The sequence below is a fragment of the Vairimorpha ceranae genome (assembly GCF_000988165.1).
Source record: "Vairimorpha ceranae strain PA08 1199 chromosome Unknown NODE_58, whole genome shotgun sequence".
Lineage (NCBI taxonomy): Eukaryota > Fungi > Microsporidia > Nosematidae > Vairimorpha > Vairimorpha ceranae.
In genome coordinates this window covers 1-27,075 of record NW_020169353.1, presented here as the reverse complement: position 1 = coordinate 27,075, position 27,075 = coordinate 1, and the positions used below count along the sequence as shown (strand labels likewise).

Here is a 27,075-nt window from a genome sequence, read left to right as displayed (position 1 = left end):
ATCCCGAGAATTTAGAAAATTACGTTGAAAGTTTAATTAAATGATTTTAATTTATAAAACTGTAGATTTTTGCCTTGCCCGAAGGGTAACTGCTAAACTTGTCTATATATAAAAAATGTAAATCAAAATATTTATTTTTTAACCCTTCTTTTTTCAAGTTTTGGAAAGTTTTGTTCTAAAAGCAATAGCAATGTTGTTTATTTGATTATTTTACGTATAGAATAGAACATTCACTATATTTTTTTGTGTTGTATTCAAAAATTTAATTTCAAAGGTGTGTTGCAGCAGCTTTTATACAAAATAAAAATAACAAATTATGAACTCTAAACATAAATGTATAAACTTAACGCGAGATACAAATAATCAAAAGCATACATTGTATTTAAAGTCTCGTTTTAAACGGAATGGCTTAAGCTAGTCTATATATATAAAAAGTTTGAATTTGGATATTTATTATTTTTTAACCCCTCTTTTTTACAAAACTCTGTGAAATAATTATTAAGAAATAACAATTTATCATAGTTGACCATATTATGTACACCTTTATATTCTTAATATTTTTATGGTTTGTTTATTTAAATTAAAAATGTGTGCTGTTACATATTTCAATTCTAAGTAAAAGAGCTTAATTTTATAATCTAAAATAATACATACGCGGGGCTTAAGGACATTATTTACAATTTCAATAAAAGAAAGCATGCATCGAACTTAAATTCCGTTTTAAACGGGATCAATGTATATAAAAAGTTTGAATCTGGATATTTATTATTTTTTAACACTTCTTTTTTTCAATAAATAAGTAAAATTTTTTGTATTTTTTATTAAGAGCGAGTAGCAGTATTTTAGGAATATTTTCTCTAAGCATTGTGCCGTGGAGACATTGAATTACATAATAATAAGATTAAAAGTAAAATAGTCAAATATAAAACAATACTCTGAAATACAAAGGTTTCGGAGTGAGAATAAAAGTATTTAAGCAAGTTTAATAAATAAATAATGTTAAATGAGAAATTTAAGTCATTTATAACCAAACTATTATCTTGGAGGATAAAGGTAGTGACACACGGAACAGTGTTTTTGTGCATTTTCTTTTGATTTTGTTTAGTTATTATAAATCTTATACGAGGTGTTTATAGCAAATTTTTATTTATAATAAAAAAAGCCAATTTGTAATTAAAAATAATAAAATAAGTACATACTCAAAGGCGCATCATATCCATTAAAAATAAAGAACACACATTATGTTTGTAATCCCGTTTTCAATGGGATAACGTAAGCTAGTTATACATATAAATTAAAAAAGGGTTGATGTTAATTATACGCTGTTTTCGAATAAAAATATTAGTAGCCCCTAATGACTAGAAAATCTAAAACTGAAATTGTTGAAGCTGAGAGGGCATATAGCAATGAAGATATCTTAACTATTACGATCAATGAAGCTTTTATTGACAATATGTTTACAGATACTAGTACATTAAACGCAACACTATGCAAATTAGGGCTTCTTACTAATACTATGACATTGAGCGAATGTTAAAGGCAGTCCCGAATGCCATGTATAAAGCGCAAAACTGCACATATGGGTATAATTGGGCTTGCAAAAGGTTATGTATGCACAATGCACACATGTTCATTAAGAACAGTCAGTTTTTTTGATTCATTCAAAATTTGTGTAAAGACCATTTTGCAAACTATCTATAAATACCTTTCTGGAATATCATTCATAGATTCCGCATATGAATTTGAATATTCCTGCAAACAGCAAGTGGAATAGTTGATTTGGTTAGAGAATGTATTTGTGAATATATGGCCGCCAAAACAATTAGAACGGGGGCCAGACGAGCACGGAGTGCCAAAAGTTGTAAAAATTGGCGAAAGTCTTTTTTTTAAAAGAAAATATAACTGAGGAAGGTTTAAAAGTGACAATGATAAATTGGTGGTATTGAAAAAGGATCCAAAAAATGTTTTATTTTACCTGTAAAAAATAGAAACGCGGTTACCATCACACAAATAATTTCTGAAAATTTATACCTGTTAAAATTATTGTAACAGATGAATTGCGTGCACATAACGCTGCACTTAGAACTTTAAATTTATCCTCTGTGCCGGATTATGTCAATGAAACGATAAATCATTTGATTAATTTTGTTGACCCCTTGTGCCCTTCTGTACACACACAATCCTTAGAAGACCTGTGGTCTAGGTCTAAGTATTTTTAAGAAAAAAAGTGGACTGTCACAAGAACAACATTCTGAGTATTCGACACAACTTATTTGGCAATATCATATTGATAAGCGGAAGAGGATAAACAAATTTTCAATACTATTAGAAGCATTTTGATTTTATTATATTTTTTTCAATTTTAAAAACCAGCATATAATTAATATCAACAAAAAAACACATATAAGCCCTACAGCAAAAAAATATTGATGTTTTTAGATGAATAATTTTATAAATTTTTAATTTAAAGTAAAGCAAGAATTATAACTATAGGCACGGCTGCTCTTTGGTACGTGACAATAATTAATATAAACACAAATACATTGGGGGAATTAAAAATTAAACTTTATTTTTTTACAAAGAACTTAAACAAACCTAAATTTATTTTCTAAAAAGACCATTTAAATATACAAAAATGAATTCTTAATACTGTCAGCGAGTTTAAATAAATGAATAGAACTATTTTAAAAAAAAATTTAAATCAAAAATAAAACTTTTAAATTTTCGTCCAAAGCGCTGGCAACATTGGCAGGCAAGCGACCAGAGCTAAGGAAGCTCTCAATGATGCACGTCACTCTGCCTGCGGTAAAGCTTTTGGCTGAATTCTGTTTTTTAAATTGCCCCCGTGGGTCTACAGTGGCGTCTCTTGTGAGAAGCCCCGCGGCTGTGTTTCTTATTGTTACTTTTATAATTCATTGGGATTAGAAAAAAAATAAATTTTATACTAAAATTTTAAAAGAAGGGAAGAAAATAATTAATGTGAAAAATATTACCACAAAAACAATAAATTTTTAAATTTTATAACCATTATGTTAAAAGAAAAAAGTTTTGCTTAAGCTAAGAATTATAGCAGAATATAAAGTTGAAAAGAGTCAAAAAAAAGTTGCAGAAAAATTTAGTTTACACCTTTCCCATGTCTTTAGAACAATAAACGAATATGAAAAAAGGAACAGTTATTCAAATTAAGGTACCATGTAGAAAATCTTTATGTAATGACTATGATTTATTGTATCTTGACAAGGAAATTAAAAAGGAACTATTGGTAGTCTCAACTAAACTGGCACAAAAAAAATTTTAAAGTCAGGAAAAAGAAAGTAACTGTTAGGACTATTTGTAAAAAACAAGTTGATTTTAATTATGAAGGCAGGAAAAGAGCATGTAAACCACTTTTATCAAGAAAAAACATTCAAGATAGATTAAGACTAGCAACTGAATGGTGTTACAAAGGCGAAAGCTACTTTAAAGTATTATATATGGTGTGATTAATCTAAAACATCACTGTTTTAAGCATATTGAATAATTTATTGCCACTGGGAAGATGGTTTGCAATATGATATGAAAAAATTAGAACCTACTATAAAGCATGGTAATGGTTCAATAATTGTTAGGGGATGTTTTTCGGAGAAAATGTGTTGTAAATATTTTATTATTGAAGGTAAAATGGATAGTTTGAAATACATTACAATTCTCAACGATGATTTATTTAAAAGTGCTGAAGATTTCAATTAAAAAGATTTTTTATTTCAACAAAATAATGGTCTGAAGCACGCACTACAGCTTACGAACAAGTTTTTAAGATATAAAAGTATTAAACTAATTGAATAGTCGTCCCAATCATCTGATCTAAATCCAGTTGATAATCTTTGGTATGTTTTTAAGAAAAATATTAGTGTTAGGCGGTGCAAAAGTATTCAAGAATTAAAAGTTGCTGTAGTAAAAGAATGGAATAAGATACCTAAGGAGTTGTGCCTAAAGTTGATTTTAGGACTAAAAAAAGATATGGAGCAGAAATTTGTGAGAAAGGGGATTTTACAAGTTATTAATAAAAAAATCTGTTTTTTATTTTCCACCTAAAATTTATTTTTTTTAAACTGCTTAGCTATTTGTTTGGATATTGAAAACAAAACTAACAATACATATGTGTCATGCACACAACTACTAATAGAAATAAAGAAGCTAAAAGTGAAGTGTCTATTGGTGACTTCAAAGCGCATGATTAGTTTCGCTACTTTGATATCAGTATCTTGGAAGTCATTGGTTCCTATTAAGGAGTTAAAAATATAAAAAGAAATTTTATTAGATAAATGTGCCTTTAAACATAGCTCAATCTTTTAAACAGCTTAGCCTGTTCAGTTTTTATATTCGAAACAAGCACCGTTCCGACCTAGGATTCATCAATGTGAAAATGTATTGAAAAATATACGCATTAAATTGTAGTTATTTATAAATAAAAATAAATAGGTTAATTTAAAAAAAAATAGAATTTATTTTTTAACTCCGCTACTGTATATCGTCAAAAATTCTTCTAAGTCTTTTAATATTTCAAGTAGGCATTAAAAAAATTTAAGAATTTACAATTTGTGTAAAATAAATCAAGAAATATTTTTTTTGAAGATGTGCAGTGATAGAAAGTCTAAAAAATTGTTGTTTATAATATATTTCCCGAAGTTATTAATAAAATTGATAAAAGTTACGTATGATATCTTCTATTCCTATAATCAGAATAATGTTCTTTTTTTTATAGTGCTTAAAAGTACTATATCTAGTTTTGTAATGTACTTATATAATTTTATTGCATATTCAGATTATTACATTCTTAATATGATTTTGCAAAAAAAGAAAAATTATTTTTTCAATTAAAAGCATTTTAATTTAAAAAAACAAAAAATTCAGTTTGCTTGCCAAAAAAACAACAAAGCTGTTATCTTTTTAACTTGTACAAGCTGTATTTAATAAAATCTTAATAGGTATATATATTTTTAATTTTTACAAACAAAAATTCTAAAACCTCCAAACTTAAATTAAATGTCAAAAATTTCAAGTCGTTAAAAAATATATTTAATTGCCAAATGCATTGTAAATAAATTTTGTTTATTTAAATGACAAAATTTAAATAAAATGATTTATTGTTTATACTACAAATACAAAAATTTATAAAGAAATTAAGTACTGTAAATAGTTGTTCTTTAACATATAATTTACAAATAATAAAATTAATTAAATTGATTTATTTGTTTGTAAATATTAAATAGGAATAAATAAAAAAATTTTACCCCATGAATATTTGAGACATAGAAAGGCGCTGGTCATTGATATTTAATATGAAATTGTATTATACACAATAACATTAATAGTTTGACCAAAAAGCACTGAAAATGTTAATATAACACACAAGTCCATGATGTTCTAAGTCGAGAGCATAATGGCAATACACCAATTACATTTGTATTTATAATTATAGTAGTGGATTATTGGTAGCTACATATCAATAATCCACTATAAATTATAGAAAAATTTGCAGTCTGAACGTTTTAATGACGAAATCTTCATACAATTGATTGAGTAAAACTATCTGAATATGATAGGTTCTACTCTAAAGGATTTTTATAGATTGTTTTATTTACATCTATAAAAAACCTTTATCTCGAATTTCACAATTGTTGTTATTTATGCCTTATGGGTTAAATTTTTTTATTTAAAACTTTAAGAAAAATATTTTTTTCATTTAATTTAAATGACAAACGAATTGTTCTTAAATTGCTTTTTTGACATTTGACTTTTAAATTAATAATTCTATGCTTAATACAACCTCGATATATATATTTACCTTTTCCGAATTTAATTAAAGTTTGTTTATTTATAAACAAAAAAGTAAATTAATTAGTAGCATTGCGTATTACAACATTACAAATTTAGTATACATTAATTATTGATAAAAACATTGTTTCTATCATTAAAGGTATACATTTCTGTATATAAACATTATACCTATTTAATTTATAAAATGCTTTGTATTAAGAAAATTAGTGTAATTATTAATCTTCTTTTATTAAGTTTTAAAATGTACAACTTTAAAATAATCAATAATTTTTACATAAGATCATTAAAGCATTTTTTAATTTATATGAGTATTTTGACATCTACAAAAAATTTTAAGGCTTTAATATTTTTATTTTAAATTTTGTAATTGTAAAAAAGATTTACTAGTTAACCACTTCACCATCGATGTACAAGCATAAGACAAAGATAAACCGTATATAATGACTTGAAGAAAAAGATGATAACTAAATACTACAAAGCCTATAGTAAAGATTTAAAATTGAATAGTATTTTGAAGCGTATGTGCAATACAGAGTGCTTCTAATATTTTCGAGAGATTGACAGTTAATTTGAGACGTGATTTTCTACCCTTTTAAGATAAAAGTCTAAAGCTAAAAATCAAATACACGAAAGAAAGATGCTGACGAGGAGGCACCTTACTTATAAAGAAGAGAAACTCAAGAAATATATACTCAAATAAATTTCTAAAAAAAATTGTTAATATTTTTATATTGTTTACAAAAATCACCCTATCTCTAGTTTGTTTTGTTGATATCATTTTTATTACATTTAAAATCTATTATCATATTTTTAAAAATTTATTAAATTTATATTTTGTGTTAATTTAAAAATATGGCAAATTAATTTTTTTAATTTATCTAACATATGAGCATTGGCTTTTAAGATTGGCTGTTTCACACTGTTGAGCCTGCAAAGGGTATAATTTTACACATTAATATTATAAAAATTATATCCTTTCTACTCATTTCTGTTTTACTTTTTTTAATCTATTAAATAATTTTTATTATAACATTTTAATCTTTTTAATATTTTAGTAAAAAATTTTTAATTTGAATAATTATAGATAAAAAGTTTTGATTAAAGCGCTTTGTAACTATACAAAAAATTTAAATTAGGCATATTCTTTATACACTTAATAAAATTCTATGATATTTTTATATCAAGTTGCTTGCATCAATTTAATTTTGTAAAATAATTCAGCTGGTTCAATCTGGTCACAGACCTTTGTCATAAAAATTTTGTAATTTCTATAAGGCGTTTTACTATAAACCATTACTTTTTAAAAAGATATAAAATAATTTTATCAATACACTTTTTGCTTTAAACATTCGTCTAAGATTTTATAATATTTTTACGAGGTCTTTTATTCATTTTTTAATACTTTTGCAATAAAAGATCTTTTTAAAGCTTGGAGTCGTAATCTTTTAATTAAAAAACCTATTTTTACCAGATTGACTTTTTTTAATATTATTATTATTATTTTGTTTGGTATGAAATTGTCGAAGATAGTTTGGCAGCAGTAATTTTTTAATGTTTAATTATTTATAAAAATTATAAGCTTTTTGTAATAGTATTTTTCTAGTTCCATCTCTTTTAAATCATCAGCATTTAAATTTAATGTTGTGATTTTATCTTAAATTTTTTTGTCAAAAATCAAAAATGTTTAAGGTTCTGTATTTTATCAATTAAATATTATATCATGATTTCTAGCAAAAAAATATGATATGGTTATTTAAAACACCAAATAAATTTATCTCTGTTATCGTAATTACTGTTTCAGCTTTGATTATTATTTTATGTAGCATAATTGGCAATAAAAACCTGAACACAAGAATATTTTATAATGCAAATGATAGCAAAAAAAATAATTTTATTAAGTTTTTATATCATGTATTGCAAAATAAACGAGCTATGCTTAAGGGGATAGACCTGTATTTAAAATACTTTTAAATTGTAGATAAAATTTTATTTTTATTATTGTAGCTATTCCAATCACTACAATTTACTCTCATTGCACAGTGTAAACTCTTTTCTATACCCGTTATTCTATTATTCTAATTTTTCTCTTTATCTTCTTTAAAATATTTATTTTTATTATTAATTTTTGATCCCTATTGTGGTAAGTTTTGACAATTAAGATGTAAGCTTCGAAATCAATGTCTTAGCAGAATGCTATGACAAAGTGCTTATAGTTTTTCTTGCTTGCTAATTTAAAATGCTGTTCATGAAAAAATTTAGTAGGCTAAAAAAAATATTTATATTAAATACTGTGTATAAAATTAAGCAATGTGATAGAAATAAAACAGAAAATAACCAAAAAATTTAAATCTTACGTACCAGATCAAATAGCCACGTCTTAAAATATTTTTAAAAAATTTTAAAGAGCTAGACACTTTTCTCTTTTTATTTACGTCGGTTTAATATAAGTTATTAAAATTGTCCATAAAGTAGCATTGGGTTATTTTAATTTGTAAACCCCTGTTATCTGTTGTTCTGTACTGAAGGGACGTTTACCATATTTTAAATAATATTCAGCTAAACTTTTGGATCAGCTGTGGGAAAAAACGTCTTTTGTTAAAATTTATAAATTTTTTTATACCTCCTAATATGACATTCCAAGATTACAGGAAGGTAATTATAAAGATAAACGCTAAAAAGTTAAAAAGCATTTTACAGTAATATTACATTTTAGTTTTGGAAATGGTATGCACTTAATGTAATCTCTATAGAGTTTTAAAGCGATTAGTAAGATTGAAACGAAGTTTCATAGGAATAGATAAAACTGCCCTTGAATAAAAATTATTTTAATGGATTTGGCGGATATTTTTTGTATTTTTCCCACAATGCAGAAAAAAATACAAAAGAGAAAAAAATGTGGTAAATACAACTTATTCAAATCTTTTATTGTTTTTTTATTCCTTTAAAGTTCCTAGAATCATGTCTATTACTGTCAAACTTACTACTAACTTTTTTTTCGAAATTCTTCTACCCTTCTTTTTGAAATTTATATTTTTGATAAAAAATAAAAAGAAGTCTATCAAACTAAAATAAGATAAAATAAGCCTTAAATTGGCTTATTTAAAGTGTGTTGTAGTATTCTGTACCACATTTTTCATTGTTTTATTCTGCTTTTTGAAAATAATAATGAACATAAGAAAAAGTAATTTAGCTATGAACAACAATATTATAAAAACTTTTCATCTCGTTCAGAAGTCGAATTTTTAATATTAGCGAAATGATATTAAAATTCTTTATTACTAGTAAGTTTTTCTTTTCTTATATTTTTTTTAGCATTATTAATGATAGATCATTAATATCAATTTTTATTAAAATTTGAAAAAACTTGTTTTTTTAAATTAAAACACATTCAAAAAATGTAAAAAAAACTTAAAATGAATATTTTTAATTAAAAATCTCAATTTTCGTTTTAAAAAATTTAAAGCTGTGTTGTAAAGCCTATTTTAAACTAAATGAAGAAAAAATATTAGATGCTTTTTTATTTATAATATAAGCGAAGAAAATTAATAAATAAACTATGTTGCATGCAACAATAAAAAACAGTCTTTTACTTAGAAGCATTGTTAGTGCGGTGGTTAAATCTTGTTTTGATGTTTAAAATAAAATCAAAGCAAAAAATCAATCTTGAATTAACTTGGTTTGACATAAAATTGTCATAAAATTTTTGTCTGTAAAGTCGTATCGTAAGCTTTCTTGTAGCCGTCGACTTAAGGTTGTAATATGCTAAAAGATGTAGAAGAGAAAAATCTTTGAGTCAGTGCGACAATCGCTGCAGCTGTGGAAGCATTTGTAGGTTCTATTAGTAGAACTTTAGTAAGAAAATTCATCTGAGGGAACCATCTGGGAAGGGTGTAGAAAACCAGTGAAACACTAGTTTTTCATAGGATGGTGAGAGTTTATCACGATCACTAGATCCATACCGTCTCAACCGACCATAAGATCTGGTGGTCGCTGGTCCTATAGCGTACTACCAGTTATCGGACCCTGTGATGTTTCTACTGAGATTGAAACATCTTCCTATTAAACAAAAGGTCCTTGTGGTTATGCAGGCTGGCGCTGATAATGTGCGTAGGTTGAGATTGAGTAAAAAAGAGTTTTATAAGAATATGAGGTTATAAGCAATAAGAAAGAAACAAAAAAGTAAGAAAATTAGTTTAAAACTAAATTAATAAATTCATGATGTATAATATAAAATCTAAAAAGGTTGTGTGTTGTTTAAAAACTATCTAACGTTATACTTTATTTCAAGTAAAATAATCAATAAATAAATAATTTTTATTATATTATCTTTCACCTAACACTTCTTGTGTATTATAAGACTATTAAAATTTATTAATTTTTAATGTACATACAAAAAATTATTATTTTTAATGTACATACAAAAAATTATTATTTTTAATGTACATACAAAAAATTATTATTTTTAATTAAATATATTTATTTTAAAAATCAAGGCAAATTTATTAAATTTGATTTATTGAACGTTTTGATATATTAAATTTTGGATCGTCATGGTTAGTAAAAAAACATTAATATTTTTTTACATCTTCCTTTCTATCAAATTAATTTAATGTATTATTCACCACATATCAATTGTTTTAATTTTTTTTAGACAATCAAAAATGCAAAAAATAGATATTATTTTACAAAAAATAAATCAGATAATTTTTAAGGCATGTAATATCATAAGAAAGAAAAATTTTTTAATTCAATAATATACTATTTTTTTATATTTATTTTTAAATAAAATATGTAAAAATCCCTTGTTAACCAATCTATTTTATAAGTATTTGAGCTTAAAGTATTAAAATAAAAATAACTTGATTTTTTACTATTTGCTATTGTGTTAAGATTTATAACTTTATTTTAGTAAAGAACTTTTATTATTAGAAAATTGAACTTCTTTGCCTCTTAACAGACATGATTTAATTTTCATATAAACCTATTTTGTATGCTAATCTTGTTTCTATCCTCTCCAGCATACTCAATTCTTTTTTTTCTTCTGTATTCCAGAAAAATGTTCTCAAAATTTTTCTTAAGAGTCACTGATTAGATGTACACTTCATTTTGATCTAATATTTTTAGCTTCTTTCTATATTTAAATGATATTTTCTCGTTGTGCTATCTCATATTAAAATATATAAGCTTATTTGTATTTTAACTCATTGGCTAACAGTTTGTATTTTCGTAACTTTCCTTTAAAAAAGCTGCCAAAAAACATTAAACCTATTTTAACTATAAATTTCTCCTTTGATTTCCCATCTATCACCACAATATTAGTCTTATAACTATTTTAATAAAATTTTTTTTTTCAAATGAAAAATCGTTAGGATATTATTCTCTAAATACGAAAGTGTAAATTTGTTATATAGCTTAATGAGCCAAATACTCCAAGTCAAACTACAAGTTGTTATTGATTTAACAATGCAATACAAAAATTCTTAATTTTTTAAGAAACTTTATATTGTAAAAAAAACGAGACGTAAGTTACAAACATTAATTTTTAAATATCATTAAAACTTTATGTAACGTATCGGTCATATGAATAGTAAAATAAACCCGACTTAATAGATTCATTCTAATATTACTTAAACTCAATTTGTAAATTAGCATCTGTTAAAAATTAAAAATTTTTTTTATAAAATCATATAGTTAATAATTTACGACTTTATAAATTGATAATTAACCAAAAATAATTATTAGTACTAATAACATAAGTAACCATTGCAATATAAAATCTAATTAATAAACTTTTGTAATTTTATATGACTTTTTAAATTTTTTAATCAATTAAATTATTTTTTCTTTAATGTTTCATAACATGGTTAATAATTTATGAGCTAAATTTGATCACTAGAATATAAAATTATATTTTTGTGCGTACTTTTTGCCATTTTTTAAATAATTATAAAATTCTACTAAATTTTTTAAAATGTGCAAAATAATCTTATCTTAAATGTCATTTCCTCTACAAATAGTTCTGGTAAACAAATGCGAATTATTTTATTTTTTAATGCAAATATTTCTATATCACATTTATTTAAAATATCAATAAACTTGACCTCTTCATTGATATTAAAACATATTTATGATTATTTATTATACTAGCTCTTTATGATTAAATAAATTTCATATTTATTATGGTCTAATAAATTTTATATTTTTCGTTAGGGCGGTAAAAAATAAATATTTTAAACAAAAATATTTAATGTACAATATTATACATTTAAAAAGTATTATAACACTCTTATATTTGTTATAAATTACTATCTTATTTTAAAATAAAAATCTTATAATATTTCCTTTATCTTTCATAACACTGTAAATTTGTAAACATCTATCTCCAATTTTTATTTTTAAATCTAAAATAACTTTATGACATTTTAAATATAAAAACCAAATCATAGTAAAATATTACAAATAGCTTTAATGAGATGCATAATTATAACATCTTATTCAAATAACCAATGTTATCTTAAATTTAAATAAAATGTTATACCTTTATATGCAATTTGTAAAAATAAACATTTTCATTTAATTAGCTATTTCTTATGCATTATTTAATAAAAAATTTTATTTAATTGCATAAACAAAGAATATTTAAAATAAATAATAAAACACTTTTATTTCTTTAAAATTATTTAATTATTATTTTAATACGTTTATAGTAAAATTACACCAGTATAAAAATACCTCAAAAGCAAATTTTATACTTATAAATTTGATTAATATTATATAAAATACAAGTATAAATTAAAAGTTTTTTAATTTATTATTGTCATCTAAAAATTTGTTTGTTTTTTACAAATTTTTAAATAAAAATGAAAATAAAAATATCTAAAAATAAAAGCATTTATAGATTTCATTTATTAAAATAATCATTTTGTGCATAAATAATATCAGTAAGTTTTATTTTAAAAGTTAATTTCTCCTTTATATTTTTTTTATATAGATTTATTTTACACCTTTTATAGGGGAATGAGTGTTGTATTAAGCGTAGAATTATTTAGTGATGCATTATTTGGTTTGATAAAACTGAAAAAAGAAGGAAAAACGTTACCAAATAGAAATAAAAAGACTAATGTACAAAATTATGTACTAAGAGGTGTGTTTAATAAAATAAAATATCCATCAACAGATACAAAAAAAGATATTGGGACACTGTTAAATTTAAGTCTTAAATCGATTAATGTTTGGTTTCAGAATGAAAGACAAACAATAAGATGTAACAAAAATAATAGATCTAGAAGTATTGAAGTTGATTCTAAGTTAATATTAGAATTGTATTTTAAAGCCTTGGAGCTTTATAATATTTGATTAATAAATAGATTTTAATGTATTTTATTGTTTATGACGTATTTGACAATTTTTTAACGGTAGTGTTAAATATGTTTACAGCTTAAATATTTATTTAAATATAAAAACAAAAAAATGTCAAATAAATCAAAATTGTTATTGGTTTAAATTTTAATTTAATATTTAATATATTCTATGAATAAGTAACTAATGTATCTAAAACTTTTTGTATATTACGCTATACTAAACATTTAGATCAATTTTGTTCATAAATAAAACTGGATTATTTTTTCATATTTTTTTAATCCATGCGCATAAAAATAATAATTTTTTACACCATTAGTTTAATAACTAAAAATCATGCATATTTTTTAAAACCAATATAAATAAATAACATTGTTAAAATTTGCTTATTTGTAAAAAACCAAACTATTAAAATACAAAAAATATCAATAAAAAATTTATTTTAATCTTTTAAAAATTTGGCGGCATTTAATCCCGCAATACATCCACTAGAAGCTGCGGTCACTGCTTGCCGATAAACTTTATCAAACACATCACCACAAGCAAATAGTCCTTTTTCCGCAGTCGTACAATCCTCGTTTACTTTAATAAACTTATCTTTGTCTAAAACATGTAAAAAATTTTCTTCTAAAAATTGAGTATTAGGTGTATGACCGATACCAAAGAACAATCCATCTACTTCTAATTTTTTAGTTTCTGCCCCATTTTCAAGGATAATATATTCTAATTTATCAATTCCATGGGCAGATTTTAGATTATATGGTGTAACTATAACTATATTTTTTGTCTTCTTTACTTCTTCTAATTTATCCTTCCTGCTTCTAAATTCATTTCTTCGATGAATTAAATAAACTTTAGAACATATTTTAGATAAAAATAAGACTTCTTCCATAGCAGAGTCTCCTCCTCCTATTACACATGCTATTTTATCTTTGTAAAAATATCCATCACAGACAGCACATGCACTAATTCCCTTTTGCCATAATTCATTGTCATTAGTTCCTTCTACGTACAATCTCTTCGCTGATGCACCAGTGGCTATAATAAGACATTTTGCTTTATAAATGTCACGTTTAGTGTACACATAAAAAATATTATTATTTTTTTGGATATTTATAACTGTTCTGTCAATTTGTCGTAAGTTAAAAGTTTTAGCTTGTTCATACATAATATCCATTAATTCAGGACCTTGTACTCCTGTAGGAAATCCAGGATAATTATCTACAAAAGTAGTAGTAGTTAACTGTCCTCCTGGTCCTATACTTCCTACCATCCCGCCTCTTAAAATTATAGGATTAAATTTTTTTGTGTAAATGGCAGCAGAATAGGCTGCAGGACCACTTCCTATAATTATAATTTCTTCAATCATTTAAAGGGTAAATTTAAACTAAAAATAAAAAATTAATAAATTTAATCTATTTCTTTTAAGTGCTCATCGGTCTTTTTAATAACTTTTTCACTTTGCTCTGTAACCCTATTAATATCTTTAATAGTAGATTTCTGTTTAGCGGCTTCTCTACTCTGTAATTCTGCTTCTTGTTTTATTCCTTTAACTGTATTCAATATTCCCACCAATTCTTTATCTGTATTATTCTGTCCAGGTACAAATTCTTCACCAGGATGAAATTCTTCTTCTTGAACAGGAGGTGCCTCTTCATAGTCATATTTTTTAGATTCAATTTCTTCTACTTCCTGACTACCACTGTCTCCTTTTAACCACCTACAAAACCTATCAAAACACGCAAACCGGCAACTAAAAATAGAACCTTCCCTTTCTATATCTTCAGCCAATTCTTCGCCTTTTTTTGCTTCTTTATGTACATTTATAGCACTCTTTTTTGCATTGTCAAGAACTTCCCCCTGTCTTCTAAATTCATCTGAGGCTTGTTTTTGTTCAATTGCTGCCTGTCCTAACTGCATTCTAATATCCTTTGCCTGTTCATAATTTTCTTCTTCAATACGTTTTGCTTCTTTTAATATACTATTATCTTGATCTTCTTCTTGTACAACTTTCTTTTTTTGTGCTTTTGAAATGTCGTACAGATCACCCATGAAAATAAATAAAAAATTAAAATATTTAAACATAAATTGATTACCAAATTGTTAATAAAAATACAAAATAAGACTATAAGTGAATTTATAAAGAAAAATAAATACATATTAATTATCAATATAAGAAAAGAAAAAGGATAGAATATATAAAAAATGTATAACAATTTTTTTGTAAATATAAATTAATGAAATTTAGATATTTATATATGCATTTATTATTTTTAGCAATAAGATTCTAAATAGCGATGTTTTATTGTTTTACAAGTTTTGATTACATCGATATAAAAATATTTATACATTTATTAGAAAGTTCTACCATATAAAAGTAAAATATTTTTACATTTATATAGTTTAATATAAAATAAAATCAAGATGATTTTATTTTAATATTATTATAAATAGATATATTTATAAATTAATTCTAGTAAAAATATCAATAAATTTATCAATATTACAATTAATTAATAAATTGTCCCCTCTTTTAATGTAATTTATGCTATTAATAAACTCTTGTACATCTTTTCTGATTTCAATATTCATTCTATATGACATATTTATTTTTGTTATCTCATATGGTGTAATACATTCAACAGGTTGTAAAATGGTATCAACCAAATAATTATTTTTATGATCTAACATATTGTAATAGTCAGTGCCATATTTATATTCATATTCTAATAACTTACTGTGACCAATATTATACTTCTTTGAAAACATCTGCGCATTATTATAATCATTAATTCTTAATAAAAAATTAATTAATTCATTTTTTAAATATTGACTATCTGTATCTTCTATACCGCAAGTATAAATTTTAGTAACTATATCTTTATCTTTAGAATAGATAAATTCATAATCTGCTATATTTTTATAAATAATGTCATTAAGGAGTCCTTTAATTTTGTAATTTATAAATTCTTTCCGAAATTTATAAAGGCCTTCTTTCTTAAGAATAAGTGTCAAATAATTCATAACAAGAACATATGAATACTGTGGTATTGATTCATCAATAAATTTTGTTGATGATAAATCACTAATACTAAATAATTCTAGATTTTCTTGTAATCCCCTGCTGTAATAATAAATTTTTAGAAAAATGCCAGCAACATTCTTTATACCTAGTTCCACAACTTTGCGTGCATCATCAAGCCTTTTATTTTTTATTAAATATTCACTATACAGAAAATACACCTCCTCGTCTTTAGGATTAAAATATAATGCCTCTTTATACAAAAAATTAATTCTTTTAAAAAGTTCTTCTTCGTTAAGTTTAAGGGGATTTTCCATCTCATATAAAATATCTTTACCTTTTTTAACCTGATTGTACACCGAAAGTGTATTCTGATAAATATGAAAAGATTCTTGTAGAATCTTCTTTCCCTGAATTTTATTGGTGTCCATCTCAAATTCCTCATAATCATTATATAGCTCATGAAGACCGTGCATAGGAATCTGAATAATAAAAAAGAAAGTATTTCTTATTTTTTCTATTTTAGTATTTTCATCTGGCAATTTTACTAAAATACTAAGATATTGTTTAAATAATGGTGCACTATTTATACTGTATCCAATATTAATGAGAATCTTTTCTAAAAGTGTAAGATCTAAAGAAGATTTCAAATGTGTCTGTATAACAGAAATATCGTAGACTTGAAGAATAGAAGTATCATCTAAGGTGATATCGTGGACAGTATATTTATTTATAAACATAATTAGGGGATAAAATATAAATTTTTAGTAGAAGAAAATGCTTGCCACTTTTTCAACTTAAGCAGAATTCTTAAATTTATAATTTGTTTTTTAAAATTCATACTAATATTGTTGTTAGCATTGATTATTCTGTAAAATCTTAATAAACTATAATGTTTGTATGACAATCTTATAAATTATTTATTTTATTTTCAAGTATCGTTCAAATGTAAATTCAAATTTTGTTTTCATGTATCTTTCAAATGTAAATACATATTTTGTTATAATATTACCCTAAAATATGAAAATATTTACTAACTTAGCAGAATTATATTCTTATTTTTCACCATCTGAAGTTTATTCTAATTTTATAAAATACAAAGAAAATTTTATATCATCAGATATCACTGATGAAAATGTATTACTCTGTTATAAATATACATTTTTTTATCTGTATACAAAATCTAAAGTTAAGTACAAAACATTTTGCAGTGGAATTATTAAAGAAAAAATATTTAAAGCTTGTTTATCAGAAGTAAAAAGCAATTTAAAAAAATTTGTTCCTCTGACAAAAACTGCCAGTAAAAAGGAACATGTTCCTGTATGTAATTTATATTCTGTTTATAAATATTCTTGAATTTTTTATGAGATAGTCTACCTATTAAATTTTTAAATATTTTTCTTCTAGTTGTTTGATTTTGAATATTGTTAATAATTATTTTATATTATGTTCTTAAATGTTATTAATTTATACCCTAATTAATGACATCGCCTTTAGCTTCAATCACAACAGATTTTGAAAATCTTAAAGAATATTTTATAAAATATAAAAAATATATAACAGGCATTCTGGGCTATAAAATAGATCTTAAAGATGATAAAATAATTTTAAGTTCTTTGTATTCTTTTGATAGTGAAGATCTTTTGATTTTTAATATTAATAAAGAAAATCTTGAACTTGTTAATAATTCTTTTGCTAGCCAATTTAACAACGAAATACAAATATACTTAATTAAAGGTGGTAGTGTTCCTGCATTTTTATCTGCTGTAACTTTAAATTTATTTAACCAGAAGACATTTACTTAATTAAATTATATTTAACAACATGAACTCTTTATTCTTTTTGTTATTAGGAAAGACATTGACTTACTAGTTAAATAACTACATATTATAAAAATATTACCTGTCATAGTAAGCATCATAACTAAATAATTAAAGAAATAATAATATACTAAAAATAGAGAGTATTTTATATCACGAAATAAATTATATTTCTTCTTCTTTTGTAATCGAACAATTATTATTTCATTTAATATTATTACAATAAACAGTGTAATATTTAATGTTAAAAATCCTAATGGTGGTATATTATTTTTTATAAAAACATTTTTCAGTGATGTATCTGTATTTAATAGAATTGAGCAATGCATAATTTTATCAATTTTTTACTTCTATTTATATTTTTTTTGCATAAACTAATAAATTTGTAATTTTTTTATTTTATTTCAATTTTTTTTATCCCCTAAAATGTTTATACCTGCCATTTTTGTTTCGCACAGAAGAGCTTTAAGAAGAATAAGACATACACAGGCTTTAATTAAAATTAATAATGTTGTTAATAAAGAACAGGCTAAAAAATATATTGGTAATGTGGTGGTTAGTAAAAGGTTTAATAATGATAAATCTACAAGAGATGTAGAAGGTGTTATTTTGGGCACACACGGTAATAAAGGGTTAGTAAGAGTAAAATTTGAAAGAAATATGCCGCCTAAGAGTGTAACTAATATAGTTGAAGTACGATTAGTTAAAAAAGAAATTAAATAATTTAATATTTTAAAACTATTAATATTTAATAAACATCTGTAAGAACATCATAAATACTTTTAAATCTCAAGATATCCCTTCGATTTTTTATTTTTTCATATTCGCCTAATCCCATTTTTTGACAATAATTCTCAAATGTATATTGTAGTTTTAATACATGTAAAAAATATTGATAACAGTCTTTTATTACAAAGGAGACTGGTGCACCAAGCATCTCATAATTTTCTACATAATTATATCTGGTTGATAATGTAGAAAGTGTTTGATATTTTTCAAACCCTTGGATTTCTAGTAATCCCCTAGTTTTATACATGCCTTTATCCCAGTTATCAACAAATTTGTTTAAAAATGATGTATTATGTAGTGCAGCCGCCATAAATAACACAACGCTATCTCTTTCTTCATATTTAATTACTTCGTAGATATTTTTAAGAATCTCTTTATGAATGTTAGTTAAATCGACAAACGCTAAACTGGTTTTTTTAATAAAATCCTTTAGTGAAGTAAATTCAGACTTTGTTGATTTTAAAATAAAAATACAAATACAAAAATTCATTCTATGGGTTGTTAACTAAATTTTAAAAACTTTTATAAATTAAAATTTTAAAAAAAATAACTTTTTTTAATTAATATAATACGATTTTAAAAAAATTCATAATTTTGATATCTTACATTGTATATTATATTTTTATAACAATACATTTTAGGGCCGACTTATGGACATTCAATTTTCATACTTAGGTAAATGGATCAATTAAAAAGGCATGCTTACTTTAGAAGCATAAATTGCAAAAAGCAAAAAAATATTTAATAAATTTTTAATCAAAAATCTAAATTTACCATTTTTTTAAAATTTATCTGCAGATTTAAAGCCGTATTGCACAAAGGAATATAACCAAAAAATAATGCATTCCTTTTCAAAAAAGTTATTTTGTTATCTATTCTTTGAAAAATTTTAATTTATAAATCAAATAAAAAAGGATTAAGTTAAAGATATACACCCACATAAAAAGTTATATCCTGTTTTCTTTTTTGACAGTTAAAGATGTAAACTTTCTTTTTTATAGCTCAAAAGATGCATCAAAATTTAAAGATTTTTCATGGTTTTTAATTAAAACACCATTTAATTCAAGAATAAAATATTTGTAAGTAATTAAAGTGGTCATTTTTTCACTATACATTATTAATTATTTCAAAATCTGTTTCTTTTATTTCTGGAAGAATAAGTCTTTTCTGTGGTTTTTTATATCGAGGATTCATCCTAATACTCTTTTCTGGTTTTATTGACTTTAAAATGTGGAAAAAATAGTATAAAATTACTAATATTAAAAAAATAAGTAGTATCTGTACACTTCTTAGATAAAACATGAAATCAGTTTGTAACTTTAAAAATACAAGAAATTTTCAAAACATCTTTTGTTTGATAAACATTAAAAATATAAATTTTAAATTAAAATTAAACAAGAGTATAATTTCTTATAGTAGATATTTTTCTCGTGATTCGTATAAGCCAATGTCTTTATGTAGTTAAGTTTTTCAAAGTTCTACAACGCAACCCTTTACGACTTTCTAATGTTGATTAATGTAGTCTGAACAGTACATGGTGCAGCCATTCCTAGAAACACGAAATCATCGCTACTTGTCGCAAGCGAATTGGCTTTTAAGACCAAAAAATTATTACTTTGGTGGTAAATTAAGAAGGATATAAGTTTATTTTATTTTAAAAGTATATATGTCTCCTTTTGTAATCTAATTCATATATAAATTGCTCATAAACCCTGTTATCTCCAAATCTAAACATCACACACGAAATTATTCTTAAATTTATTGTTCTTTTGTTTAATTTGATTATTTAAAGTTAAAAAAAATATTAATTGTATGAAAGAATTTTTTTTTTCTAATTCTCATATGCTAATAGGTTAATTTTTATTGTATTTCAAATACCCCAGCAAATTCTAATTTTACGTGGTCGTTTGCTATCTTAAATGTTTTGCAATATCTTTCCTAATGATGTCGTATTGATAGTATATCTCCGATGAACGTTTCTAATGCTTTGTGATACTTTCTTGTGTTGTTGTGTGATAGCGTTGTGTTGCATTGGGTATCTAAATAGTTTAAATTATATAGACAATTAGTTTACAAATGTATAATTGTATATTACTTTAAATTAAATTTTTGTCCTTGACTACACAGGAATATAAAAGACGTAAATATTGCCATTAAAAATTTAATTACGTTCTCATTTTTGCAAATATTCCTTGCACTAAAAAAAGCTTTACGTTGATTTTTATCATTATAATTCTGGTAATAACTTATTCCACATGTATATATTCTTAATTCAATAAATTAAGATGTTTGTTTGTTTGCAATATACCACAATTATGCAACAAACAAATAAAACTATAAATAGGGCCAAGTTCCAAGAAAAATCAAATATCCATAATGGCCAACCAGAAAAATGAAAGGATAAATAAAATATTAAATAGTATTAATTTTAGAGGTACAGGCAAACCTCAAGATGACATTCAGTCTCATTGTACTAGTTTTTTTCTTTTCTAATAACAATTTATTTGTTTATTGATTCTTATTGGAGAAACTTTAGTTCATCAAATTTATTTAAGCACTCACAAAATTTTTCAGATTAATTATACATCATAGTCTTTATAATTGTTAAATTTTCAGCTAATCTTTTGTTCATTTTTGCTATATTTTTTTATTAAGCTCAATCCTTCTCTTAGAAAACTCATCTTTCCTCCCTCAATCTCAACACAGCGCATTATCAGTGCTAGCATGCCACAAGGGTCTTGCCTAGTAAGAAGGTGTATTAATCCCCGTAAGGACCTTACAGAGGACTTGACAATTGGTAGTATGCTACCGGGCCGGAGGCTCATTAGATCTTGTGGTTGGATAAGGCGGTATGGGCCTTCTAATGCCCGTGATGAACTCTCACATCCTGCACAAAACGCTAGAAGCTTCTCTAGCTTGCTACGCCTTCCCAGGCGGGTCTTCAGGTGGAGTTTCTTACATAAGATTTCCGAATACGACTTGCAAATGCTTCCACAGCTATGGCAATTGTCGTACCGACCCAAAGATGTTATGTCTACTCTACATCTTTTAAGTACATTTACAACCCTTAGTCGACGCCTACAAAGAAGCTTACAATACGACTTTACCGACAAATATTTTGTGACAATTGTTGTGTTAACGTTATACTGTTACTTAGCGGATTTGAATTGCTGGTATTTGAAGCCATATCCCTCGAGCATCGGGACGAGACATAACCACTGCCCTAATGATGCTTCTCTACTGCATACGTGTGAATGGGAGATGTCTCTCCATTGGGCGCTTCACTAAAATTACGCCAATAATGTACAACTATTTTTTTCTATCTGATAATTAAAATTTTTTAGTAAAGTTTCATATTTTATTAAATAAAATTTTTTTACAACTTAATATTTTGTAAACAAAAAAACTTAATAGCCAGCGAAATTATAATTTCAAATTAATATGAATAGCTTAAAGATTTTATTACACAATATATCTTTATAATGTTGTTTTGCGTCACTGAAAATCAAGAAACTAATTTTATCAAATAGCAAAAAAAATGATACATTAAATGTAAGTTGGTGAATAAATAATAATTAAAGTAAATTAGCTTAGACAAAACTACGCTTTAAATTTTTTTAAATTATTTTAATTAGTAAAAATCCTTATAATATTTAGTAAATATAATCCTACCCCCATATCAAGTACTGAAATTCTGTCACCAAATTTATCAGCTTTTATAGCATAATTCTTTAAAATATACTGTATTTTATCACTGTAAATGCCACTAAACACAAAATTTTTTATTAGATCCTTATTAGCACAAATTAATCCATCAATAACATCTATAGGACTGTCACGATAAATTTCAGAATACTTGTAGCTGAAATACGCCTCTTTAATGTTTTTGGCAAAATTCTCTACAAACAATACATTTTTATTCGTACTTTTTAGTAAATTTTCTATCCTTCTTAGTCCTAGTTTCGTAAACGTAGAAAAGGGCACGCTTTGTAAAGTGTAATCAGAAGACAGTCTTTCTTCATAAATTGTATTGATTTTCGACCATGGTTGCACCTTAATATGTACGTTATTAATTTCGAATGGTATTTTTATTTCTTTAAGATATCCAATAGGTAATTCGCTACATTCCCTAAATGTGAATAATAAGCATATTAAGACTACCTTAGTATAACCAGATAAGCTTGTATTGTGATTAATTGACATTAAAACATTAAGATCACTACTATAAGGCGTTTTTCTGGTGTTTGTAAATTTTTGGGAATAAAATTCGTTTACAAAGATATCTAGTAAAAGTGGAAAATCTTCAAACATATTTTCGTTTAAATGCTTCACGCTTCGAGACCGAATGAATTTATCGACATGCGAGTTATAACTAGAATCCCCATCATTTGTAAGACACAGATTAGGTTTTTCATTACAAGTACTATTATTCGTTGATTCATTACAAGAGCTTACACAAAAATTATTATCAAAACTTGTTTCTACTTCTGCAGATTTTAATTTACAATAAGTATCTAAATCGGAAGAGCATCGTTTTAAAGCATTTTTTGGTTTATAATTAGCTTTAGCTAAACAAGAATAATTATTATCCGATTCTTTTCTGCTTAATGGCGATATCTCAGTTATCTCTTCTTCATTAAAACAAGGGTTGTAAGAGATAGATGCATTTTCTACTGTTAATTCGTTTAAATTTACCTTATTTTTTGTACTAATAGCTTCATCTGAATTTTTACTATCTGATGACGAATCCCTATTTTCATTCAAATATTCATTCCCGTCGCACAGACACGTTTTGTTTTCCATTGTTTCCTTATCAGTAAGATTTTTATATACTTGTAGTGTATAATAAATTGCTCCAATAGAAATGACTCCTGCTACAATTAAAAAAGTATTTCTGAAAATCATTTTACGGGTAAAATTTAAAGTTTTATTTAAAAAGAGAATAATAAAAGGCTTATTAAAAATCATATCTTAAATGTATGACAAGCTGTATTTTATTTACAATATTTTAAAATAATAATCTAAGAATTTAATTTAATTTATAGTCAGTGCAAAATGGGCTGCGTGTTATTTAATATATTTGCGTCCGCGTTTTTAATTAATGTGTTAGTAAAATACTTTTTTAAAGATTAATACTAATTAGTAGATAATTGTTATAAAGTGACTAATACGCTTTTTCACAAATACATGATAATTGCATTAGCTATTACTTTTGTAAATTACCGTAACATTGCATTTTGCTAGTTGTTTGCTCAATTAATTTTTTTTATATTTTACAAAATATGGTAAGAAAAAATAGCAATTAATTCAACTGTTTTAGTGTAAACTTTATTTAAAAAATTCATTGTGTTTAAATTCTTATGTTTAATTTATCAGCGTAAATAAAAATTAAGAAAAAGTTTTTATTTAAAACCGGGAAAAGAGCAATAACAAAGAAAGAAGTCATTTATTGGTTGAAATTAAAATTGGCCGTACAAAGTAATCTTTGATATATGAGCTTGATACTATCCTTATTAAAGACTTCAATTTTCTTTAAATTTAATGTATAACAATTAAAAAATATTTGAAATATGTTTAACAATATAAATGGAAAGTTTTTGAATACTAAAATTAAAAATAAATTTATTTACATACAAATTCTACATAAATAAAACAATATAGCTTAATTGTACTTACATTTTCAATTATCAAAAGGCATCATAAATAATTAAGCTATGATTTATATATGATGTTAAAAATCTCAAATATAAATATACAGTAATAAATCAGTAGAAATTTAAGTATGATTGCAGTCAAATTTCCTAATTAAAACGGATTTTTTAACCTTCTTAATTAAAATGGAATTCTCGGTTTTACAAATATATCAATCTTGTAAATGTCAAACCTTTTAATTGTCTCATTTATTAAATTAAAAACTTGGCTCTTAATATTTAACGCATCAGCATTATTTTTGGAAAATCTATATTTTTAATAATAAAATTTTAAAGTAATTTTTTCGTTTTTTATATAAAAATTTCGAAAGTGTTTACCCCATGCTCTTAAATAGATATTATAATCAATTTAGAAGATTATTGTTAAACACTGTAGGTTATATTACATCTTACACCCTACAACCCACTGATGTAAATATGTATAATCCGATGTATCACATTGATATTGATCTTTATTACATAAAAATGAGCGATGACGATCTGACTATAAATAAGGGCTTTGAGTTAAATAAAGAAATAAAATCTGTTTCTCTCAGTGATCCACTTGAAGAGATTATTGTATCTACATTGTCAGTGATTGCGTTTAATAGTTTGACTCGTAAAAGGATACTTATAGTTTTTGATGATGATATGGCGGTTGATAAGAATCGTTCAAGTTTTTTAGTTAGCCTTTTTAAAGGGCTTTCTTTTTTGCGCTCAGAAATTATTACTAAGACGTTTGATACAAAAAATGAACAGATTAGAATGTGTGATGTGCCTTTAGCATTGTGCTTAATAAAGTTCTTGGATCTAACTTATTGCTTAAAACAATCGGATCCGTATGGTACATTTAGAAATATAGAAGAGCCAGTTTTGGACGTTACAGGATTGACCAAATTCCTAAATTCGAGTTTCAGCCAACAGCAGTATCTCGAATTATTGCATTGTGTGTATGTAAAAAATAATTTTTATGTTTTATTTGGTAAAGAAGGTATACAACTATATGATATGCTTTCGAGTTATTCTGATGAAAATAAAGGCAATGAATGTAATTTAGATTTTAAAGAAATTGTTAAAACATTATTTAGGGTTGGAGAACATTCCGACAAAAATTCACTCTTAATTTTTTCAGATCTTGTTAAATATGTTCAGGTGACAGATAACAGAAAATTAATTGAATATTTACACAGAGGTAAAGTGGACATTAAAAACAAGGTTTTTACATCTAATAAGTTTGAAATTATCGTTGATGACGTTATTGAAACATCCTCTAGGAGTGATGACAACTCAATATATTTTTTGCAATGGAGAAATCAACCCGTTAAAGAGGTTAATGAAAGGCGTGAATATGTTTTTACATTACTAAAACAAAGAATTGATGTAACTAAAAAAAGGTTTAATATGTTATTGATACGAATGAAAAATTTATATGTTCCTGATATAGGTTATATTGGAAGTACGGACGGTGGTTTTAACGCCATGGCTACTAACATGATTAATTATACAAAAAGTTTTGTATCAAATTTAATTTTTCCTACGGAGGGGAATACATTAGACTTTATACAACAACTTGATCATAAAATGTGTAATAAGTGTGAACGGCTGTTTACCAGACGAATGTTTTTTGATATGGACAAGCCTCAAAATTTGAAGGAAGAGTTGGTAGCTTTGCTTGAAGAACCAGATTGTATAACTAAATATATTTACAGCCTTTTAATTAATGCTAATATTTTTCCGCAATTTCCGAGATATGAAGGTTTTGCACGAAATGATGATCTGCTGCCAACCTGTAAATTCCCTAGCAATTTTCCCGTAACAGAATGTCGAGGTGAGAACTTGCAAGCTACTAACGAAGAATTACTGAAACTTGATATTAATATTGATTTATATGCATTACATTTTGTAAAAAAATTTTTGTATTTTAGATACGAAGGGTTTTATTTATTAACTTGTTTGCAATTCTATAATTATAAGAAGTATAAAGACATAGCGCGTTCGGAGCTAAAAAAATCAAGTGAAGATTTTGAAAATGAAAAGATTTGGAGAGTTCCATTTCGCAGATTGACATATTTTGCTAAGATAAAAGGTTTTTTTTCTGATCATAGCGAAACATTTTTTGATGGCGAACCACACAAGGACAGAGTTAGTCAGTTCTCTAGTGATGTAGTAAATGGATGGATTGATTTTACAGGACCTAATTACCAGCTTGTTAAACAATTTAAGGATAGGAAAACAGAAGAAGAATACAGCGAAATGACAGCTACGGGAGAAGAAAGTTATTAAACGATATTTATTATTTTAGTAATTTTTATGACAAAAACATTTTCAGTTAATATTTACAAAACAAAACTGTTGTCTGAATAAAATAGTGCAACTTCATTTACAGGCCCAATGTTAATGATTAAATTTTTTTTGTAAAGTTATTAATTTGGCAATTCAAAATGTGACATCAATATCAACAAAAGATTCACAAATCAAATATGCCATAATTTTGACCTGGGGGAGGTCAGGCATGATACTGTTGCTGTATCGTTCCGCTGAACTGAGTTGTGTTCTTAAATGGTGTATTGAGCCA

At 24.8% G+C, this 27,075-nt stretch overlaps 14 protein-coding genes across 14 annotated transcripts; 8 read left to right on the top strand and 6 right to left on the bottom strand.

Moving 5' to 3' along the window:
• Positions 1-1,354: 1,354 nt before the first annotated feature.
• Positions 1,355-1,537, top strand: AAJ76_5800025721 (hypothetical protein; the record flags this gene model as incomplete). Its single annotated transcript, XM_024476022.1, has 1 exon — positions 1,355-1,537. One exon carries the CDS (start codon positions 1,355-1,357, stop codon positions 1,535-1,537), a length of 183 nt encoding a protein of 60 aa, XP_024330335.1.
• Positions 1,538-9,848: 8,311 nt separating this feature from the next.
• AAJ76_5800017227 (hypothetical protein) lies at positions 9,849-9,977 on the top strand (the record flags this gene model as incomplete). The annotated part of the gene is made up of 1 exon (XM_024476019.1): positions 9,849-9,977. The coding sequence occupies one exon, from the start codon at positions 9,849-9,851 to the stop codon at positions 9,975-9,977; it is 129 nt and encodes a 42-aa protein (XP_024330334.1).
• A 2,860-nt stretch (positions 9,978-12,837) lies between these two features.
• Positions 12,838-13,176, top strand: AAJ76_5800014238 (homeodomain-containing transcription factor; the record flags this gene model as incomplete). Its single annotated transcript, XM_024476018.1, has 1 exon — positions 12,838-13,176. One exon carries the CDS (start codon positions 12,838-12,840, stop codon positions 13,174-13,176), a length of 339 nt encoding a protein of 112 aa, XP_024330333.1.
• Positions 13,177-13,621: 445 nt separating this feature from the next.
• AAJ76_5800012528 (thioredoxin-disulfide reductase) lies at positions 13,622-14,548 on the bottom strand (the record flags this gene model as incomplete). Its single annotated transcript, XM_024476017.1, has 1 exon — positions 13,622-14,548. The coding sequence occupies one exon, from the start codon at positions 14,546-14,548 to the stop codon at positions 13,622-13,624; it is 927 nt and encodes a 308-aa protein (XP_024330332.1).
• Positions 14,549-14,589: 41 nt separating this feature from the next.
• On the bottom strand, positions 14,590-15,231 carry AAJ76_5800011845 (thioredoxin reductase; the record flags this gene model as incomplete). Its single annotated transcript, XM_024476016.1, has 1 exon — positions 14,590-15,231. One exon carries the CDS (start codon positions 15,229-15,231, stop codon positions 14,590-14,592), a length of 642 nt encoding a protein of 213 aa, XP_024330331.1.
• A 408-nt stretch (positions 15,232-15,639) lies between these two features.
• On the bottom strand, positions 15,640-16,941 carry AAJ76_5800010135 (pre-mrna 3 -end processing cleavage and polyadenylation factor; the record flags this gene model as incomplete). The annotated part of the gene is made up of 1 exon (XM_024476015.1): positions 15,640-16,941. One exon carries the CDS (start codon positions 16,939-16,941, stop codon positions 15,640-15,642), a length of 1,302 nt encoding a protein of 433 aa, XP_024330330.1.
• Positions 16,942-17,221: 280 nt separating this feature from the next.
• AAJ76_580009854 (hypothetical protein) lies at positions 17,222-17,557 on the top strand (the record flags this gene model as incomplete). Its single annotated transcript, XM_024476028.1, has 1 exon — positions 17,222-17,557. The coding sequence occupies one exon, from the start codon at positions 17,222-17,224 to the stop codon at positions 17,555-17,557; it is 336 nt and encodes a 111-aa protein (XP_024330329.1).
• Positions 17,558-17,682: 125 nt separating this feature from the next.
• On the top strand, positions 17,683-18,006 carry AAJ76_580009393 (mad domain-containing protein; the record flags this gene model as incomplete). The annotated part of the gene is made up of 1 exon (XM_024476027.1): positions 17,683-18,006. One exon carries the CDS (start codon positions 17,683-17,685, stop codon positions 18,004-18,006), a length of 324 nt encoding a protein of 107 aa, XP_024330328.1.
• Positions 18,007-18,447: 441 nt separating this feature from the next.
• Positions 18,448-18,744, top strand: AAJ76_580008628 (60s ribosomal protein l35a; the record flags this gene model as incomplete). The annotated part of the gene is made up of 1 exon (XM_024476026.1): positions 18,448-18,744. The coding sequence occupies one exon, from the start codon at positions 18,448-18,450 to the stop codon at positions 18,742-18,744; it is 297 nt and encodes a 98-aa protein (XP_024330327.1).
• A 25-nt stretch (positions 18,745-18,769) lies between these two features.
• On the bottom strand, positions 18,770-19,300 carry AAJ76_580007776 (hypothetical protein; the record flags this gene model as incomplete). Its single annotated transcript, XM_024476025.1, has 1 exon — positions 18,770-19,300. One exon carries the CDS (start codon positions 19,298-19,300, stop codon positions 18,770-18,772), a length of 531 nt encoding a protein of 176 aa, XP_024330326.1.
• Positions 19,301-21,534: 2,234 nt separating this feature from the next.
• AAJ76_580005541 (hypothetical protein) lies at positions 21,535-22,098 on the top strand (the record flags this gene model as incomplete). The annotated part of the gene is made up of 1 exon (XM_024476024.1): positions 21,535-22,098. One exon carries the CDS (start codon positions 21,535-21,537, stop codon positions 22,096-22,098), a length of 564 nt encoding a protein of 187 aa, XP_024330325.1.
• A 339-nt stretch (positions 22,099-22,437) lies between these two features.
• AAJ76_580003298 (hypothetical protein) lies at positions 22,438-23,778 on the bottom strand (the record flags this gene model as incomplete). Its single annotated transcript, XM_024476023.1, has 1 exon — positions 22,438-23,778. One exon carries the CDS (start codon positions 23,776-23,778, stop codon positions 22,438-22,440), a length of 1,341 nt encoding a protein of 446 aa, XP_024330324.1.
• Positions 23,779-24,842: 1,064 nt separating this feature from the next.
• Positions 24,843-26,783, top strand: AAJ76_580002233 (hypothetical protein; the record flags this gene model as incomplete). Its single annotated transcript, XM_024476021.1, has 1 exon — positions 24,843-26,783. One exon carries the CDS (start codon positions 24,843-24,845, stop codon positions 26,781-26,783), a length of 1,941 nt encoding a protein of 646 aa, XP_024330323.1.
• Positions 26,784-26,936: 153 nt separating this feature from the next.
• On the bottom strand, positions 26,937-27,075 carry AAJ76_580002 (hypothetical protein; the record flags this gene model as incomplete). Its single annotated transcript, XM_024476020.1, has 1 exon — positions 26,937-27,075. A coding segment is annotated over one exon (139 nt), but the record flags the coding sequence as incomplete, so codon positions are not given.